Source organism: Planococcus citri, chromosome 2 (genome assembly GCF_950023065.1).
Source record: "Planococcus citri chromosome 2, ihPlaCitr1.1, whole genome shotgun sequence".
NCBI lineage: Eukaryota > Metazoa > Arthropoda > Insecta > Hemiptera > Pseudococcidae > Planococcus > Planococcus citri.
The window spans coordinates 48,011,298-48,026,804 of NC_088678.1; the positions used below are offsets into that span (position 1 = coordinate 48,011,298).

The window sequence follows — 15,507 nt, forward strand, 5'->3', positions numbered from 1 at the left end:
ATTAGCGTAGCAGTATTGAGCACAAACAGCTAGTGTATAGCTAGTATAAAGCTAGCGAAAAGCTAGCATTTTGTTAGCACTTTGCTTGCAATTCTACTACGTAAATGCGACTAAATTGCGACTGATTTGCTAGCATTTTTAAAAAAGTGTCTCAAATTCCGGCACCATTCGTGCTAGCGTAAAATTTGCTAGCATGAGGCTAGCATTTTGCTAGCGCAGGAAAAGTTTGATTATCAGGAAAATTATTTTTACTAATTATCTTTTAAAAATACTAGGAGGTGTTTTCAATCAGGTCAATGTAGCTGGTAGTTCTCCAATATCCAAAAATAGGCAACTGACCTCCTACGCTAGCTCACCGCTAGCATAGCGCTAGTGAGGTGTGCCAGAGTAAGTAGAGTGGTAGCACTCTTCTTACTATCATACAAAATACTACCTTGAGCTTATATTCAGATTGACTACATACTTTATCTAAGAGTAGCAAAGTATACCATGAGAGAGAACAACGCTAGCAATTTGCTAGCATTAAGCTAGCGCTTGAGTTAGAAGTCTCTTTATTAAAAAATAAAGTTTTTTTTTTAAATTAAAAAATTGCCAAAATTTAAAATTGAAATATCAAACAAACTAAAAATAAGAAATTTCAAAAACATTTGAACAACATTTTTAATGAACAAATTATACATTATAAAAAATGAAATAATTACAAGAATGATTTTTCAATAATGGAATATTCTTCAAAATTATTGTTCAAAGTTGAAAAGTAGCCAAAATGGAAAGGAAAAATACCTACCTGTTAAAATGAAAAGCATTAACAAATTTGAAATTTTTTTAAAAATGAAAATAAAAAAATCATTGAGAAACGAAAAATTACGTATTTAGGTATCTGTTAAAAATATTTAAAAATTCCATTTAAAAAATGAAGATATGGAAGTATTTTTCTGAAAAATGGGTGAAAGAGATTCACTGAAGTTTTTCTGTACTTGCATGAGTAGGCTATGAAGGAAATGCCAGTGAAAAACATGCTAGAAAAAAAATGCCACATACTTGCTCGCATTTTGCTAGAATCTAATTCCATATAGAAAGCTAGCTGAAAAGTGAGGGCAATCAGCTAGCGTTTTTCTATTGCTAGATTGCAAAGTAAAAGCTAGACGAGAGAGACTAGAGATCTGCTCGCATTTTGCTAGCATTAGATTGCTAGATAAACGTAAGCAGATAAATGCAAGCGTATTGCTAGTGTAGAAAAGCAAGCAATTATCCGTTAGTAAAACGCTAGCATTAAGCAAGCACAATTAGTGTGATACAAATGCTAGCTGAAAAAAGCGAGAGAATTGCTAAAGAATTGCTAGAACATAATTTGCCAGAAAAAAGTACTAGCAAATTGCTAGCTTTTTGCGAAAGATTTAATGCTAGCTACAAAAAGCTAGAAAAATGCTAGCACTTTCCCAAAACGTGAGTAAAATGCTAGCAATACGCTAGCACTTGGTCAACTGGGGTGTTGGGAAAAGCGTTTCAGTGTAGTTTGAAATTTTCCAAGTTCATTTATACGTAGATTTTTATGTATTATTCTTTTTGAAAGACATGACATGTAGATACTAGGTAGCTAGGTACAAATCGGATTATCATTCGGATTAGATTGGTTTCGAAGATATGTAAGTATTGTAAAATAAGTCGAAATATAAAAGTTGTTTACTGCATATAAATATATATGAGAGGGGTTTTGCGATAAGGGCCCTTGTGGTGATATTTCGATTTTTTCAGGAGAGAAAAAACATCGAATTGCTTCGATTTTTTCGATTTTTTTTTTTTTTGATTTTTGGGTGCAGTGTTGTCTTGCGCATAGGTTGGAAGTGAAATTTTGACGAAATTCGTTCATCATCGCCTGACATCCCTGATTTAGAAAAGGGACCTTGTGGTGAACAGCCGAATTTACACAACGTTACAGACTACCCCGCAAAAAAATAAGGAGAAATTCGGATTCGCCATGAAATTTTACATAGGTAACAACAATAAAATAATTTCTCCATCGACCTTTTTTTCTTTTTTTAAAAAAATTAAAAACAAACAAAAACTTTGTTTTTCGATTTCCCAAAAATGTGAATTTTTGAGTATTCATGTTCAAGTAATTTTTAAACGAGAAGTTGATGAGATAGGCGAAATCTGATTGTACCATTCGATTTCTCGTGAAAAAGTAAGTCAGAATCGTCAATAAAAAAAAAAAACATCGAATCACCACAAGGACCCATATCGCGAAACGCCTCTCATATGTACTTATTGAGAAGGAAATCTTTAAAAAATAAAAGTCAAACGAGTTTATCGATTGAAAGGTTCACCTTCGATGTTGATTCGTTGAATTTTATTTAATTGATCAGACATCTCGATCGTAATCGCGTTAATTTAAATCGGAAGCGGGTGAAATAAAAATCCCTCTCTCCAACAGTGAATTTTTACCTGGTTTGAAATTTCTATATGTATGAATTTTGACGTCGATGACAATGTTGGCTCGTGCAGAAGATGAAATTTTCATCAACTTCGAATGTCGCATAATGTATACAAGAAAATTAACAATTTTCACTATACGTACGAAATCGAGTTGAAAAGTTCATTGTTGTACCATTCGCGTTTACACATACACGACGTATTCCATATTCGTCGTTATATGCCAAGCCAGCCAAGTAAACCGCCGAAAGTCTATCAAAATCCCACGCGAGTTTCTCTCGTAAATTGCGAAAATTCTAACCCTCTGAAATGTGGCTTTTACTTTGTACTTTTTAAAATATTCATCGTAGCTGAAAAATATAACTGCGAATAGATAGTTCATACAAGGTACAACAATTTTCATCTTGATAGAAATACTCTTTCAGATGAGTTGTCTAACGTTTTGTCAATTTGAAAAGCGAAGGCGGAGTTGCGTAGTGTTTGAGATGATATAAATCAAATTTTTCATCGTTCAATAGCATTCAATCCGCAAAATGTTCAATTCTTATCATGGTTTTTTTTTATTTTTTTTTGGGGGGGGGAGGGAGAAAGAATTTTTTGGGCATTATGAGAACTGATCGATTGGGGGGGGGGGGTTTAAAGGGAAATGAAGCTACCTTCAGCAACGAAAGCAATTTTTTGAGACCCTCCCCCCTCCCCCCTGAATACGGGAACGCTTATAGAGTCAAGCAGAGGGCATAAAATACGACGAATTGCTTGGAAATTGACCCTTCCTCACCCACTTACCTTCGTTGTTGAAAATGAAAACACGTTCGTTGCAGCGATTAAAAAAATCCTATATGCAAAAATAAACGAGAGCTTATTTTTTCATTGAAGAATTAACTGTTTTCACAATTTTTTTGGCAGATTCATTGATACGAAGCATCGTGAAGAAAATATTGTTTGTTTTTTCCATGAAATTGCGATTTATTTTCGTTTGCTCGCGGTTTTCCCCACATGAAAAAATATGGAAAAATTTTCATTTTGCAGTGTAAAATTTTGGACTGATGCTTGCTTGATTGCGACAGATTTGTTTGAAATTGAGTTTATTATGATGTTGATCTGATATTTGGTGATTTTTTTTGTTGGAAATTTTAAAATTTTGAAGCGTGGTATGAAATCACGAGAGTTTGAGTCGGATCGTAAATATTTTTCATCGATGTTACAAATGCCCGATTTTTTTCTTTGCTGACGAACTAGGTATGACGACATCTCAACTTATAATGAGAGCATTTTACCGAAATTCACTCGAAGTCGGTATTTAGGTGATATGCATAGTTGAGCGTTGGATTGAATAGGTGGAGGGGGGGGGGGTGATTTTGAATTGAAATATTGTGATGACCGGATTTTTAGTAAGAGGTGGAGATAGATGGAAAAGGTCAAAAAAATTCAAAAAAAATAGTATCAGAATCAATCGCTAGCTAATAACTGAAGTTGTTTGAGATACCAAAAAAATTCTTCTGGAGCAATTTGGAGGAGAGAAAATAGATTTTTTCAGGTTTTTTGACTTTGAAAAACCTTGTGTCACGCCCTTTCCCTCCTCTTCAAATTGACGTAGGGGGCTTGAATTTGGTACGCACATCCGGAGGGTGCCCTAGATGTGCCTTTACGAGGGTTTCGACTTTTCAATCCCTCCCCACCCTTTTACAGCGACAGAAAGGTGGATTTTCCTGTATTTTTTCAACGGTTTTTGATTCTATGTCACGGCTGTAGCCTGATTGGCCATTACCTAAGAGACACAGTCTCTGGGTTGCCCTGTGTTTTTCATTTGTGAAATTTTGATTTTTGATGGCAGTATGGGCCTTTTGACCACCAGCTCGACGACAAATTATAATGCTAGTAATTGACCTGCTAGAAGAAGTGAAGGCTTCATTAGTAGAGGATAAAAGAGAAATGTCAAAGGCTTACAATTGCAAAAAAAAAGAAAAGATAGTATATCAAATGAAGCAAATGTAGGTTCATTTTTCGCTTATTATAAATTTTTTCCGCGTATCGAACTATGCTACGTAGAAGATACATACATAAATACATTTGTATTCGCGCGAGGTCACGCTTTTTTTTTCGTCGTTAAAGTCGACGTGTTTTTTTGTCCGATAAAATGCTTAAAAAATGGAGCGAGCGGCGACGGAAGGCTGCTCGAACGGTCGATTTAATGAGAGGAAGGTCGTCGTCGTCATCCACGTCGCCGTTGTTTTTTGCGACAACGACATACACGAGCTTTTCGTATGTCTGGAATTTGGCGAAAGTTGCGCGCGAGTTAACGTCCCCGCTGGGCGCGTCGCATTCGGCGATGAAGCTCGCTGCCTGCAACAGTACGGTGGAATTTCTTCATCGGTATGCAGACTTGGTGTACATATGTGTGTGGGTGACGACTTTCGTCAAACTATCATAATTTCCAGCGATGTCGAAGAGAGAAATTTTTATGAAAAAATAGGGGTATCGTTGGTCGTTGCTGTTGCTGTTGCCGGTATCTATGGGTATAACAGCTAGCAGCTACGTACACTTGACAAAGCCATCGTCAGCGTATACTACGTAGATGTGCTGATGCTGTTCTGTTATAGACAGGTGCGCACAACTGTTGCATTGTGTATTACGTGGGTCGTCGTCGAAGTCGTTGCAGTTGACAGAATAAATAGCGCTTTTTTTCCTCCTTCGCTTTACTAAAAACGCCGGGTTAATGTTGTGTAAAAATTAAAACGAAACGACGCCGCGTCGAACGCTGTTTGGTAAAATTATGGAAATTGTTGAGACTGGAAAGTAGGTGAACACGCGCCATGTTTTCTCGCATACGCGTCATAGGAACTTGTGTATAACGAAGCGGAGGAGAGTTGGGGGTGAATTGTGCTCACGATATCCTCGAGTCGTACAGTTTTTGAACTACACGATCAGCTGTTGATTATTGGGAAGTTCTGCGCATTATTTTGGAATGAGGAATTGTTGTTGGTCGAAATAATGGCACAATGCGAATACCAGTGAATTGAAACTGAAAGGAAGTTTTTTTGACCCATATGTACGTACTTATTTTAAAATCATTTTGGAAAATATGTTTGCAGAGAGAGAATTCTTTGAAATAAAATGGATAGGAAGATAAAAAAAAATGTAAATTTTTGGAATAACACTAAAGATAGTATGGGTGGAGGGAGAGGGGCAGTAGTAGTTTATTTTCCATTTTGAAAATGTCCTTCTGAGGTTGTTTTTTTTTCGGTGTCAACATTTTGTTAGACACCCTAAATCCTGCTTCTGGACTCGAAATTATAAAAATCTTCAATCTTAGTTATTTTCGAGACTTTTAAAAATTGATTTGAAAAAATGATTGGGAACGTCTTCAAGTCTACACCAAAGATGATCAAGTGTAGTAAAAGTGGGGATTAATTCATGAAGGTAAGGTGTCAAAATCTGTATTTGAGGGTCTTCTGAATTCATCACTGAAAGAAAGAAAAAAACCTAAAGGGGGAAATTCGCTTAGCGAAGGTGAAGGTCTATAGGTAATTTTTTTCGATTTTTAGAATCTGATGTCATTTTGGGCTGAAAAAAATGAACAGGTGTGCTCTCATGAGTCATGAAAGAGAGAGCAGAATTGGGGATAGTTTTTTTTTCAATTCCAGCTCAGAGTTGATTTGTTTGATTTTTTTCAAAAATGATTTAAAAAGACCGTTGAATCTGGCATCGGGTTGAAGAAGAATCGAACTCCCTGAAAAAACTCCTAAATTCAGAGTTCGATAGCTCATGTCAACTTTCTTTAAAGTGAGTGCAGGGTTGGCCGTAAACTAAATATTTTACATAGTTTACTGTAAAATGTAATGTAAAATTGTAAAGTAAAATATTTTTATTTTACTGTAAAGTAAATTAAAAGGTAAAGTTTGTAAATTTTTGTGTTTTTGGTCAGTTTTTGTACTGTTTTGACGTTTTGAGTTCCTAAATACACATTTTGAATATCTCTGTGTTCATAATCAATGAAAAATGAAATGAATTTGCACAAAAGACGAAACAAATGAAAATTTGGTAAGAAATAATGTAAACAAAGTACAAAACCCTAGGGTTTTGAATGCCAGATTTCGCTTTTGACCCACTGACACTAGATTTAGAGTTAAAATGACAATAATCACACAAAATAGGTAATTATGCCATCATTAGAACCGAAACAAAGCAAAGAAAAAAGCTGAGAACGCGAAAACGAAGAGAAATTGATCCAAATTTTGATTTTCCAACGAAAAAAAACAAAGAATAGTTTACTTTACATATTCAATTTACATTACATTTTACTTTACGTGTAAAGTAAACTATGTAAAAAATAATACTTTACGGTAAAGGCACATCCCTGAGTGAGTGGAATCGACTGAACTTGAAGATTTGATTCATTTTCAAAACAAGCTTGTTCAGCCCTGGAAGTGATCAAAATGAAATTTTTAGGGAAAAAATGGTCTGTGAAGTATTCCGTCATCAAATTTTGCATTTTTCGAATATTTTTGGAAAATTAATTCTTGTAGGTTAAAGAGGTAAAAAAAATTCAAAGCATCGAAAAAGTAGTGTGAGTATTGAATTATTTATTTTCGATGGCACTGATTCTAATTCTGGAAACCTTTCAACACTGAAAGTGAAAACGAGCCCCTCGAGCCCCCCCCCCCCCAACAAAGCAGCTTAAAGGAAACGGAATTGTAGCTCAATATTTTTTTAAATGCTACTTGGGTGTCAAATTCTTAATTCAGGCATCTTACCGGGTCACTTTTATAGTGACTTGGTCACTTTTTTCTCAAAAAGTCACTTTTGGTTACTTTTTTCATCAAAAAGTCACTATTGGTCACTTTTCTTTTAAAAAAGTCACTTTTTTGATTTTTTTCGTTTTTTAAACAAAAAAAATCGTTTTTCATGCAAATTATCTTTTTTTTAAATTCATGTTCAAAGAATTTTATGCGAATTTTCTTTATTAAACATTTTCAAAATTTTAAAAACACAAATTTTTACTTTTCGAAACATCAATTTTCGAAAGCTTTTGACCTCGCTTCGCTCGGGTTTGTTTTCTTTTCTTTTTAAAAATAAAGATGGAAATTTATTTTTCTTACAATCAAGTTCTAAAGCCAAAAAATAAACTTCTCACAAAAAAAACATCGTTTTTATGCCTCTCGAAATACAAATTTTCAAGAGCATTCGCTTTCAATTAGGCCTGTCTTTTTTCATTTTCAAAATCAACTTCCTTCAAAAAAACATCATTCAAATTCTAAAATTTTAAAAATAAGAAAATGAACTACTCGTTCTCACATTTTTTTTAAAACGGATTTTCCGGTGTGGCCATGCGGGAGAATAAAGTAATAGTTTTTAGGTGAGATATTGAACGTTTTTTTGCTTTTGTTTTTCGATTTTTTGCTCTCCTGAACGCTGGAATTAAAAAAAAATTGGTCACTTTTTTGGTCACTTTTTTCACTGATATAAGTCACTAAAGTCACTTTTTTTTAGAAAAATTTGGGTACGATGCCTGTTAATTTTCAAAGGCAATGATTCTTGATTTGATAACCGTTTGTTCTCGGAATGAAAATGAACCCTTAAAGAGAGCTTGAAGCCCAAAATTTTGAAAGTGCCGTATTGAGTGTAAAAATTGTAGCCTTTAGGAGAGCTCGGGTTTGATTTTGGGGTATTGAGAAAAAAATTGAAAGCATTTTCATAACGAAAAGGAGAATATATAATATGTTCCATTTCAACATCCCCTTCCCTAGTTATTTACTTTTGTTACGTAGAAAAAATTTTTAATATGTACTATGTAGAAAATCTCTCATTTTAATAATTTTCTAATGGTTTTTGTTTTGCATTTTTTTTTCTGTTTACAGAATAGAGAATTACAGATAATGAGACGACTAGAGCATTGTAATATAGTCAAGTTAAAATACTTCTTTTATTCAAGCGGTGAAAAGGTACGTATTATAAATGGGGTAGTTTTTTTTTTATTACAATATCGTTTATTGTACCATATATACCTATTACCTATCTATATAAAATGTATGTCTGCTGTAAACCATAATATGTATTAGTCTATATAGGTTTAGGTATAGAATATACAGTATAGGTATATTCTGTAATTCTATTACTGTAGGAGTAATAATATATAGACTCGGGTATTATCGAGCTGTTTGTATATCGACGTGTAAATCCCTACTTCCGCTTCGTCGCGTCGCCGATTCGAGATAAATTTATTCGGGCAGTTGGCGCATGTTTTTTTTTCAAATAACCCAATGAGGAAATATTTCGGTGAATCGAATGAAAAAATAAGGCAGCTTTGAAATTCGACGAGAGATAAACGTATTTCATTTCTGTTTTTTCTTCATTCGATTTTCGTTTTTTTAAGAGTATAAAAATGCATATTGATTAGTGCCAAAGAAGAACACTTTATTGGAGTACTCGATGTCCCAGTTTTTTTCCCAGTCCAGAGTTATAACTGTGAAAGTTGCCTGTTTCAGATTTGAAAATTGAAGGAGCTTTAGATTCCAAAATATCGATAGTAATGGTAGATCTCATTTTTATAAGTAGGTAATTAGGTATACTGCTCGAGAGAAAAACATGTTTTTGAGCATTGGGATTTATATAGGATAGTTTTCTGCGAACGTTCACTTACAATGCAATTTCGCCTATTTTGGATAAATGGATAAATTTTCTAGATTAAAAAAGTTGAATTAAAAAGCAATTAGAGAATTGGGAAAATTTCAGAAAAATTTTCGAGCAGATTATTTCATCAAAATATCGTCAAGATCAATAATCATTATTTTTGATTTTTACCTCGTCCAATTTCCCTAGCCAAACTGGGACACCCTGGTGTATGGCGAAAAAAAAGGAAGAAAAATCTCAATTTATTGCGAACATTTACGAGCCCGTGTGTACGAAATGGATACGCGCGGTTACCGGTTAGAAGTGTTGGCTTGTTTGTTTCGATGTTAATGAGATATTTTCATTTCATTGTTACACCGAATAAATTAAGCTTCGGCGGTGGCGATTATCGGGTTTGATCTGGTCAATATAGTGTGACGTGTTTTGTGTGTAGTGTAACCTGTACTTATACTTAGGTATACTAAATAACGCACGTGAATAAATACACAAACACGAGAGCATTATAAATACGCTAAAAGAAGAGCAGAATGAACGTGGAAAAAAAAAGAAGAGCAAAGAGCGCGAACATATCTGCGTATACCTTACCTACAACTTGACTATACCGTACACATACGACGATGATATTTTTTTCCTCTCATCGGTTGGTTAACTAATTAGGTAGGTTTATTCGGAAGGAATGTGAAGAGTTACTCTGTATGTAACACATATGTATGTACGCGAGTTACCCACGAAACATGCAATAAGACACACGTACGAATGTGTTTTTTAACCAATTGTACGACTATACGACTAAAAGTGTGCGCGAGCGGTCAGTTTCGTTTTTTTTTTCACCTTTCGGCTTTCATTTATAGAAAATTCTCTCATTTTAAGCAGTCATCCGGTACCTGTGTGACGATGAGTAATGGCGTATATAAGAAGAAAAATAAGCGGAAAATTAGCGAGAAAAAAAATTAAAAATAGAAGGAAAAGGGGTAGAGTACGGTGAGAGATAAGAAGTGGCGGGTAAATCGGGTTTGAAATTTGGAGTAAATTTTTTGCTCGTTGCTTTTTGTCGAGTGTCGCTCGCGATTCTAATTAGCGAAATTTCTGAAAGAAGAGAACGACGATGTGTCATGCTGTTGCATCGGTCTGTTTAGATGACTTGGGTAATGGCGCGAGAAGATTGTTTAATTAAACCGACGAAAGGTGCCTGATTTTCGCATGTTTTTTTGCTGTTTCGTTTTGTACGTATTGGAGGCGTTCTATGGAGTTTGATTTTGAGCCTGAGAGCTTCGTATGTTTGTTGATGTTGTGGGAATTTTTGAAATAGTTTTGGAAAGGCAGAGAAAATTTATCCATTTTTTGAATAAAGGTCCTTTATTCGAGTTCTTTCACTTGAAATTCTCCAAAGTTGATGACATCTCTTCTTTTAGAAATCTCGGGTGATTAAAGAAAATTCAACTTTTTTGGGGGCTTCAAATCAACTTGAAAGTTGTCACAATCGATTTGCTGGGAAAAGGGTCAATTGAGCAAATCATCAATAAATGAAATTCCATGTAAAAGATTATAACATGAAACTTTTCATTACAAAAAAATCTATCGACAAAAGTTGGAGTTGATTGCTTGCGAACGATTCACTCAAAAACGATGAATCATTCGAGAACGACTGAATCGATTGAAAATCAAATCAGATGATACACGACAAAACTGAAGGAAATATTCTTTAATCTATATCATAAAAAATTGGAAATAATTCGTTCGCGAACGATTCACTCAGAAACGGTCATTTGAGAACGGCTGAATCTCTCAGAAACTAAATCAGATAATTCACGATCACGAAGTTTTCAATCTGTTATTGAATATTGTAAATGATTCGCTTGCGAACGATTTTCTCTGAAGAGTTCATCCGTTCGCGAACGTATGAATCACTGATGAAATCAAATTAGGTACCTATATTAGAAGTACAAAACTAGACAGGTTTTAATGCTTCATCAAAAATAGGACCCAATTCGTTCGCGAACGATTTGCTCAGAATCGACAAATCAGTTGAGAACGACTGAATCACACCAAATATAATCAAAATTCAATAAAAGATTGAAAATTTAGTGCTAAACTTCGAGAAAATAAATTATTTTATTGTTTATTTAAAAATGAAACCAAATAATGGAAAACGAGCATCGATTGTGATTTTTGTAGCCATAAAAAAGCGATGATTTTCCAAGACTTCGAAGGAAAAAAATCGCGATTTGAATCTGTGTAAAATGAGTAAAATTATGTGAATGTAAGGTCGCAATTTCCGCTCAAAAGACGCCAAATAATAGGTATGTAATTTTTTTTCGCGAAAATCTACCCCTTTTTGCATCAAATTTATCGCTGTACGAGAAATTGAAAATAATGATAAGAAAATTTTCTTGGCAAAACAAACTGGAACAATTTTCTTTCTTTTCCATTTATTACGTTGAATATTTTTTAACGGGCTCGTTGCGAGAAATTTAAAATGAGTGGAGAATTTTAATGCTTCAGAAAAATGGCATCACTCCCACTTACTAGGTACCTGTTTTGACGAGAAGGGTTTTTTTATTTGAAAAATGTTATTTTTTTCTCCATTTGTATACCTACTCGAAATTGTATATTCGTCGTATTACAAAAGATACTATTTATGATACCGTGCCTGAGCACGTATATAATATGAAAATGTTTTCCTCTACGTAATTAATCCATTTTATCCGAATATGATACCCAAGTATACCTAAATACGAAATTAACCGAACGTGAGAAATAAGGAAAAAGTTTTTTGTTTTGACAGTTCATAATTCATAACGTTTCGCCGACATTGTCGTCACTTTTAGATAATTAAAATAAAATATGTTATTTTTCATTGTTACGCGTCGTAAAAATATTATAAATCGTAAAATAAATGAAAGTAGATATTTCTTCGTTTTATTTATTTTTTCACTTTTTTTATTTTACGTTTAGTTGCGTTTCATTTTGAAAGAAATTGCGTGGAATGCGAGTGAGGCTGAGTTACCTACCTACTATTTTGTTGGGTAATGAGCTCGCTGTGTGAGTTTAGTTGGAAAAATTTTACGTTTTATCGTACTGTGCTTTTTAAAATTCATTTGGAATATAGTGAGGAGTGAGTGATTTTTTTTTATTTGACCGTTTCATTTGTGTTGTTGAAATTTGTTACCCGAAAATAAAGTGAAGAAATTTGGAAAGTAATGTGTTTTTTTGTTGCCTTACTCTTGGAGTCTTCTCCTTGTTCGATTAATCTAATCGTACATCATCATATCCTCGTGTAATGGAAAATAACGTTCGATATTCGGAAGTATCGAAATTGAATTATAAAATAATGTAATACGCCCGTCTTGTGATTTGAAGTGAACACGAAAAGGTCCTATCATTGTTTATTAATGTAATCGACAAGAGTTCGATAAAATTAAAAGCCAAAAATAAAATGAAAAACATCAGTGGAAAATCACTTTTTCTTGGCTGACGAAGAGAACTCGATTTGTTGGGTGAGGTGGTGAAAAGGTGAAAAAAATGTCAATATATCGCCTGATTTCCAAATTTTACGCATTTCTTTTAAAAATCGAATTTTGGAAAACTTTTGAAAATTCGAATTTGGCCCATTTCTTATGAAACAAATCAAAATTTGATTAAATTGACGTAAAAAGCTGAAATTTAGTGTTTATTTCATTTCTGACCTCCCGAGTCGATTGGTTATAACTTCGTACCGTTCGGATCCTCCAGCGAATTTTTGGATTCTGCAGTTTTCGAAATGAAAAACTCTGCAGGTTGGATGAAAATGAAATTCAGCACCTTATGAACTTGCATTCGTCATCTTTGTAATCCTTTCGGTCGATTTAGGTATACATTTTCAAACTGTTTTTGTGCCGTTTCAAATCCACAATTTTCTCCTGCAATTATTATTTTTAAAGAATAAGATGAAAAATGCCAAATCCCCGAGTCCATTGGTGATGGATTCAAATCGTTCTAGAGCCTCCAATGGATTTTCAGATTCTTCAATTTTCGAAAAAAGATGCTGTAAAATGGGATGAAAATGAAATTCAGCGCCTATAAACTCGGATTTACAGTCTTTGTGGACCATTCGATCGATTTATTCACATATTTTCCAATCCAATTTTTTTTGTGCTGAATCAAACCCAAAATTTTCTCCAGTGATTATTTTTGAAAAAAAAAATTCATAAAAATCTGATGGAAGCTCCAGAACAGTTTGAAACCATCATCAGTTGATAAGGAGGTCGAGAATGCGGTACGAACCAAATTTCAGTATTTTATGTCAATTTAATGAAATTTTGAATTTTTTACATAAGAAATGTCGCAAATTTTGATTCTTAAAAATTCACCAAAAATTAAAAGCTGAATTTCAACATCTGAAATTTTTCTGGTTGTGTTTGTGTATTCTCGTATACTTATTCATATTTTGTCGGTGTTCAAAATTGAAGGCATTGAAGTATATTTGAAGATTTCAGTCAATGGCCAATTGACCATAGCACTTCCAACTTTGCAGTTGGGCCGAAATTAATAAGGATATTTTTGTGTTCCTTCTGAAATAAAATTCCGCAACGTTGTGTGATTACATTTATATTCGACGTTTTGCAACAGTCCAGAAGTCATGCAACCCTGCGGAATCAACTTTGGATGCCCCTCAACCCTCTTTCCCTTCAATTTGTAGGATCGGCAAACTAATTTACACTGTGTTGTTCGAGTCGCTGTATAACTATAATATAGGCGAATTATTCATCACCTGTTATGTAACACGCAATATGTATCAGTGTCTTGTGAAGTGAATTGAGTCGAGCCATTTATCATTTATCATGGTTTTTCCGCACCTTGTCGTCTTTACGTCGTGCTGGTACATCAGGGAAGGGAAGGTAAGAAGGGATCGGAAAAATTTCCCTTATACCTAGTTACCTACTCGTTGTTGTCCTTCTGGTAGGCTTCGGGTCGGATCTCGCGATATAAAGCTTGGAAATGGATGCACAGTGACGGTGTGAAATTCCGAATATATGTCACCCTCTACCCTGTCCGTATTCTTCGGGCCCGTCAGCCGACAAGATACTGTCGCGTTGTATTATACAAAGCTGGCTTCAGCTGTAAAGATAACGATAGCGGGCTCTTGGCGATATTCTGCGGTGTGGGTGTGGGTGTTTTAATGTTTGGCGCGAAATCGTACGTACTCGGATATGAAACTCTGGTATGGCGATGGTGGCGTGGAAGGAAGATACATGTTTAGGTATGAAATTTGTATTAGAGTCAGTTGAAAAGCAGTTGATACGATGGTCGTCGTGACAACCAACGTCAACTTGCAACTCGCGCGCGTGGTTTTATCGCAACGCCGCGGCGCGCCGAGTTTCGCTGGAGTCGAGAAAGCAACGACGAGCGATCATGTTGAGAGATAGAGAGGAAAATGTCAAATTACAAGGATTAATTCGCGTTTAACGAGGTTTAATAATATTTCTTCGGTTCATAATCAGTTTTGCTCGGTACGACGATACGATGGTGAAGTGATGAGGCGACTCTGCGCGTATTAGCTACCTAGACCTGTATACCTATTTGACTATCTATACGTTTTACGAGGAGCAAATGAGAGCGATAAAAAGACTAAAGAGAGGCCGACCGGCGCGGCGGAAATTAAACGTCACGATCGATTTTGTATTATTTTTAATGTATCGGCAAACAAAAAAGGAGGAAAGGGGTAGACCGCCGGAGACGCGGGGGTGTATCTACGGGTAGTATCCGTGGAAAAAAACTATCTGTGATTGGCGTCGTTATTTGGTTATTTGGAAAGATTTTCCATTAACGGATTGTCGACTTTTGCACAGTGCTGTGGTGAAATTGGAATGACTTTCAAAACCGTTCTTTCAATTTTATGTACAGGCTTCAGGAGCACGAATGTTCTTCTCGGAAAACTCAATTGAAAACAGATGTGCTCTCAAAAAATTCTTTTTGAAATTGTTCTGACATACCAATCATTTTTGAACACGGTTCAAAAATTCGAAACCAGTTTCCAAGGATCCCAAAGCCCTCAAATTTGATCAAAATTCAAGAATATTTCGATGACGTTGAGTTCAAATGAGGTTAATTTTTCGATCTGACTTCTTCTTTGGAGCACCACCCCCCCCCCCTCCCACCACCAAATATAGTGACGTGAGACGCGTTATTTGTCGTATTTTAAAAGTATTTTTGTTTTCCAAGCGTCCTGTCCTAAAATTTTGAAAAAATTCAGAAAAATGTCACCAGTCGTTTCACTTTTTAGGTCACCCTGTGTGGTAACCGAACGATAGCCTGCCCTTATGTAGCGTACGCGGTGTGCCTTTTGTTGGACGTATTTTTTGGGAGGAATTTTTTTTCTATGCCAAAAAGTTTCACTTTTTTTTAAATAAACGGTTGCGTGCGTTTTCGTTATCGACGATAAATGTTGCAGAGGGGTAGAGTGGT

At 34.9% G+C, this 15,507-nt stretch overlaps 1 protein-coding gene across 5 annotated transcripts in view; it reads left to right on the forward strand.

Annotated features, from left to right (window-relative positions):
• sgg (shaggy) overlaps window positions 1–15,507 on the forward strand; it is a 65,764-nt gene that overhangs the window by 30,145 nt on the left and 20,112 nt on the right. For all 5 annotated transcript variants that reach the window (XM_065350846.1, XM_065350845.1, XM_065350841.1 and 2 more), the window contains one exon: window positions 8,292–8,375. In XM_065350846.1, the coding sequence (XP_065206918.1) occupies window positions 8,292–8,375 (84 nt within the window). The remainder of the gene's footprint in view (window positions 1–8,291; window positions 8,376–15,507) is intronic.